General features: G+C 36.0%; 1 protein-coding gene across 1 annotated transcript; it reads right to left on the reverse strand.

The window, feature by feature from the left end:
- Positions 1-738: 738 nt before the first annotated feature.
- LOC134246294 (uncharacterized) lies at positions 739-2,383 on the reverse strand (the record flags this gene model as incomplete). The annotated part of the gene is made up of 3 exons (XM_062728619.1): positions 2,308-2,383; positions 952-2,064; positions 739-866 (listed from the first exon to the last, which is right to left on the reverse strand). Coding segments are annotated over exons 1-3 (1,317 nt in total), but the record flags the coding sequence as incomplete, so codon positions are not given.
- Positions 2,384-5,613: the final 3,230 nt, after the last annotated feature.

Below are 5,613 nucleotides of genomic sequence, written 5' to 3' on the forward strand. Positions count from 1 at the left end.
AGTAATTTTTTTTTCCTTTTAATTGATTTTATGTGAAATTCAATTTTCTTTATTTTCTTCTAATAATCTGATAGGACTGCCATCCTAAGACATTCGATTCTTAACTCTACGTTTTGTATTAAGTGTTTCTCATTGAAAAATGCTTTATCTTCTCTTTAAAGTTTTCTTTTGGTGATTTAGCAATTTCATTTAAATCAGTCTCAATGTCCGGGCTAGACGTTCAATATGTCGATTGTTAAGATCCTTTCCTTTACGACTCAAATTGTACAGTTTCACAGTGAAATTACCAGTTGAATTTTCATGCATTTAAATGCACTGTATTTTATCTTCAATTTCCTATACCAATAAATTTCATTTTCATTTTTTCTCTGGTAAACTTCAGACTTTACTATAGTTTATACACTTTTGCTCAAGGTGCTGGAAACAGCTGCCCTTTTTCTCAAATTGTGATTTTTTTTGTCAAGTTTATTAAAATGTTGAATTATCTCCTCTGCAGACGGTGGTTTGTTTTGTGAATTTCAACAGTTAATTGTAAGAATTCAATATGAAACATGCTTCCTAAGAGTTTAAATTAAAAACCTATTTTAGAGGAACATTTCTGGAAAATTATCTATAAACTTGTTTTTGTAATTATAATCGGCTATAATATTACCGACAAATTAATCGGTTTACCATTGTCATCAGTAGTTCAAACATCTATGTAAACTTTAGAAAAACTACAATGAGTATGATAAGCACCCAGCAGTATGGTACTAGCTGTTTTTCATCGCTGACGACTATCACATTTCCACTGCGTGATTCTCCCAACCAAAGCCTTCCACTTCTGTCCACACTGTGTGGCCCAGAATCACCCAGTCGAACAGAACCTACGACGACCGTACTGATCATTCAAATAAGAACTTTTTTCCGAAGAGTTTTGAAGAATCCGATAAACAACATACATGATAATACCACAAGGATTGCATTTCATTTGTCGTTCAGTATATCGGCAAAGAAGTTTTCCAGCACTGTTGACAACGATGAAAGCATTTGCATTGCAATCCGAGGCACATATGTCTCCGTTATCGTCCTCAGCCACGAAAAGCATTTTCGATCCTCCTCTATATAAAGGATTTCCTTTGTCGTCCTTTTCTATTTCTTGAGTTATCATCTTATCCTTGTAGCGAACAATTTTGCAGAGTGTCTGGTCAGTTGTTCTCATGCTAACGAGTAAATCACCTGATTTTGTGTAAGACACCCCTAGAGGCTCCCATCCCCGTGGTGCCCGGATCAATGTGATAGACTCTCCCTCCTCCACTATATTAACTACTTTATTTGCTGTATCGGTGTAAATCAGACGTCTTTTTGACACTGTAATGTCACTTGGGAAATCATTGCAAGTGGTGATGACTTCATCTAGTACAGAGCCTTGTATGTTAACACGTGAAATGGTTTCATCATATCCGCTTATCCACGCCTCTTCTGAACCAACACAAACCACTTGCCTCAGTGGTGTTTTTCCGGTAGAAAATTCTCTAATTTTTAAAGCTTTTCTTAGAAACATTTGAATACGCGATAAAGGTGTATCAGAAGGCCGATCAACCATTCCTCGTTGAACATGAAATCGCTTTAATACCCCAAACGCTCGGTTCAGTTGATCTGATTCAATTTCTTTGAAAACAAAAGTTGGAAGCTTTAATTGAAAGTGCAGTGGAATATTCTGGTATTTATCAGACACCAGATGATAACGGCAGATTTCAATGACATCTACAGATTTGACAATTTCTTTGTTTCGCTGGATGGTGTCTTGCACATCTACGAAAACATCCCTCATTTCCATTTTGTATTTTCTTAGCTCATTTGTTCCGTCTTTTTTCTTATTCGCATGCTTCTTTTTAATCATGACATTGTTAATGACGCAATGCCATTCTATTCCATGCTTTAATACCAATTCCTCTAATTCATCACATCTGGTGTTGAAGGCCACCATTTTGCCTTCAATTTCTTCGTCCACTTCCTTGAATTTTGGAATGACATCTTGAAGATAAGATGTGTTTTCTTCAACAAGACGTTTCTTTTCATCAACTGTAACACTTATTTCAAAGACTTTATGACCATTATGTTTGCCAGTAAGGCATTTGATACATATTTCTTTATCACAGTTTTGACATTTGAAAGAACATTTTTCATCATTGTGAGCTTTGCAATTTGGATAAAGAAGCTGGAAGTTTCAGTCTTGGTACTTGATGATTTCATGAGCGGCAGATGATGCACATCATGGTGTGTTTTCCCACACAATTTTCACATAAATCTGTTTGGAGGGATTACAGTGAAGCTTGAGCGGGCTCTTATCACAGATGTGACAGAGGAGAATCTCCTGGTCCTGGATTGTACTGGTCGCCATTTTCGCACTTTAGATGGTCATTTGTTTTTCATACCTGTAAATAAGAATTCTATAATTAATATGAATACTGCATCAGTGTTTTTACTTTTTGTGTCACCTGAAGAGCATAGCGACAATTGATGATCTCTTTACCCAGTGTCTGTCTGTTCGTCCATCCGTGATACACTGTACTCTATTTTCTTGTTTACATCATTAACATCGTCGACATCGAACTTTTTGACGATATCGAGTCGATATCCTTACAATGTTGCATTCCGTATTCTTGTTTACTAGTATTTCGTCGACATCGCAATGTTGAACGATATCGAGAAGATATTGTTTCAAAGCTGGATTCGGTTTTCTTTTTCACATCGTTTACATTGTCGAAGTTGCAAAGTTGGACGATATCTCGTCAACATCGTGTCAACATTGATTTTACTCAGAGAATCTTCATTAATATGGCAAGTTGAGAGAGATGAAAAATTGGCTATGTACCCATAATAAAAAAAAGATGCCTAGTGCATAGTCTTTCTACATAGAAATTGATTTTAATCTAAATCTCCGATTCTTCCTCCCGAAAAAGAGATCGTCGTCGTCATTACTAGAATATTCCTGGTCACTAAGTATCATTAAGTAAGTCGTACCTGTATTCTTCAACTTGTTGTACGCAGTACTTTCGTAGTGTAATGCGTATCTATGATTGCTAATGCGTAATTGTACGCTCTATTTTAATTTTCAATGCGTATTTTGTAAAATTTAATGCGTATTTCTGCAAATACGCACCTTATCTGGAGCTCTGTAAATTGAACCCATTTTTGTTAACATCATTTACATAGTCGTTATCGCAACGGTGTAATCGCATCAACATTGTCAATAATGCGATGTCGACGATGTCAACATCGTAAAAGAAAACTATGAAGACAATGTAACCATGACATGGTATTAACGTTATCAAACTTATGTTGTTGACAATGTCAATATAGAAAACAAGAGGCCCATGGGCCACATTGCTTACCTGAGTAACTTTGGTGATGCAGTTCCTTACCAGATTTCCCCTTTTCATATATCTATTGTAACCCTCTTCCCCCCCCCACCCCCGTCATAATTTTAATAATTTAGAATCTACACTACCCCAGGATGCTTCCACATAAGCTTCAGCTTTCCTGGCCCACTGGTGCTTGAGAAGAAGATTTTTCCAATATCTTTCTATATAAAATTATGACTCCCTAATGTGGCCCCTCCCTACCCAGGGTCAAGAATTTTACAATTTAGAATGTACACTACCCCTGAATGCTTCCACATAAGTTTCAGCTTTCCTGACCCACTGGTTCTTGAGAAGAAGATTTTTAAAGATTTTTATCTATATATTCCTGTATTAAACTTGGATTCCCTATTGTGGCCTCTCCCTTCCCTCGGGGGTCAAGATTTTTATAATTTAGAATCTACACTACCCCAGGATGCTTCCACATAAGTTTCAGCTTTCCTGGCCCACTGGTTCTTGAGAAGAAGATTTTTAAAGATTATCCTTATATATTTCTATGTAAAACTTGGATTCCCTACTGTGGCCCCTCCCTACCTCCGAGGGTCGTGATTTTTACAATTTAAAATCTGCACTACCCCAGGATGCTTCCACATAAGTTTCTACTTTTATTAAGTGGTCCACTGGTTCTTGTAAAGAGGATTTTTAAAGATTGTTCCTATATATTTCTATGTAAAACTTGGATTACCTATTGTGGCCCCTCCCTACCCCCGGAGGTCATGATTTTTATTATTTTATTATTTTTGGCCCAGTGGTTCTTGAGAAGAAGATTTTTTCTTATTTTTGTATTTTCTGGATTATCTCCCATTGGAAGGGGGCCTGGTCCTTTATTTTAACAATTTAAATTCTCCTTCACCCAGGGATGCTTTGTACCAAGTTTACTTAAAATTGGCCCAGTGGTTTTTGAGAAGTTGAAAATGTGAAAAGTTAACAGACGGACGGACGGACAGACAGACAGCTAGACAGACAGACGGACGGACAACGAACAATGGGTGATAAGAAAAGCTCGCTTGAGCTTTCAGCTCAGGTGAGCTAATAAGAAATACTTAACTTAATGTAAACTTTGCAAACACTAAATCGATATAAACTCGATATCGCATAAACATTGACATCATCGCGATGTCGACGATGTCAACATAATGAATGAAACGTTGTAGACGATGTATTCATGATATCGTGTTTACATTGAATGCATTGTGTTGTCGACAATTTCAATAAAGAGATACAATGTACTAACATAAAAGAAGGAGTAAACACTATAATATTATCATAATAATATACTGTCTACAGTAATACAATAATATTTTTAGATGTTACCCATAAAGCATGAATATTTTTGTTATACTCGTTATGAATAAAACAAAAACTATACCTTTCTGTTGCCATAAAAAGTCTGTTACAACGTTATTATAATAGACTGGTACCCTGACATTGGTTAACGGGCGCAAGCGCCCTAAAAAACCAACCATTTTATCGCGTCACAGGAAACAGCACTGAAAAAATCTATATTTAGAGTCGCGTAAATCCAGATATGCTGAAGTAAATAAACCCTTCTCTCTGCACTCTACACATGATACACTGCTGTTAACAAAGAATGTAGACGGATTTTAAGCATCTATAAAACCGTAAAGAAGTACTGCCTCAAAAGCCATTGAATGTAAAGCGGGAATAGGTCCCATATGCGTATATTCTACCAAAATAATTCAAATCAAGATGTATGCATGATTAATTTACCTGCATATTTGCCACTAATATGATAAATCATCGATTTAGTTATAACACTTGTTCTTTATCATTATTTATGTTCTAAAGTTTACGGGGATTAATGCTATAACTCGTCTCTCTAACTCCATGTGTTATGGTGTGCACATCGAATAGGAGGATTACAATGCTTAACACTACGGAACATTTAAAAGTTCATAGTGACAATATATATTGTAAGTTAATGATAAGTTACTAATAAAGTCCCTACTATATGTTGTTTGAATAATTTCCCCCGCCCGTATTCAATTGTTGTACTGTAAATCACTTTTTATTCGCGAGAACTTTATTTTCGCGTAATTACGCGAGACAGTGTGTTCGCGAAAATTTAATTCTCGCGTATAATAGTATTCCATAAGAATATATAGAGCAATAACCACAAATCACGAAAATTTTGTCTCGCTAATCAAGAGTCAATGAGTATCTCGCGAAAATAAGGTTGCAAAATTTA

Source organism: Saccostrea cucullata, unplaced genomic scaffold (assembly GCF_032062105.1).
Source record: "Saccostrea cucullata isolate Sc308-1 unplaced genomic scaffold, CSIRO_AGI_Scuc_v1 ctg20852, whole genome shotgun sequence".
Taxonomy (NCBI): Eukaryota; Metazoa; Mollusca; class Bivalvia; order Ostreida; family Ostreidae; genus Saccostrea; species Saccostrea cuccullata.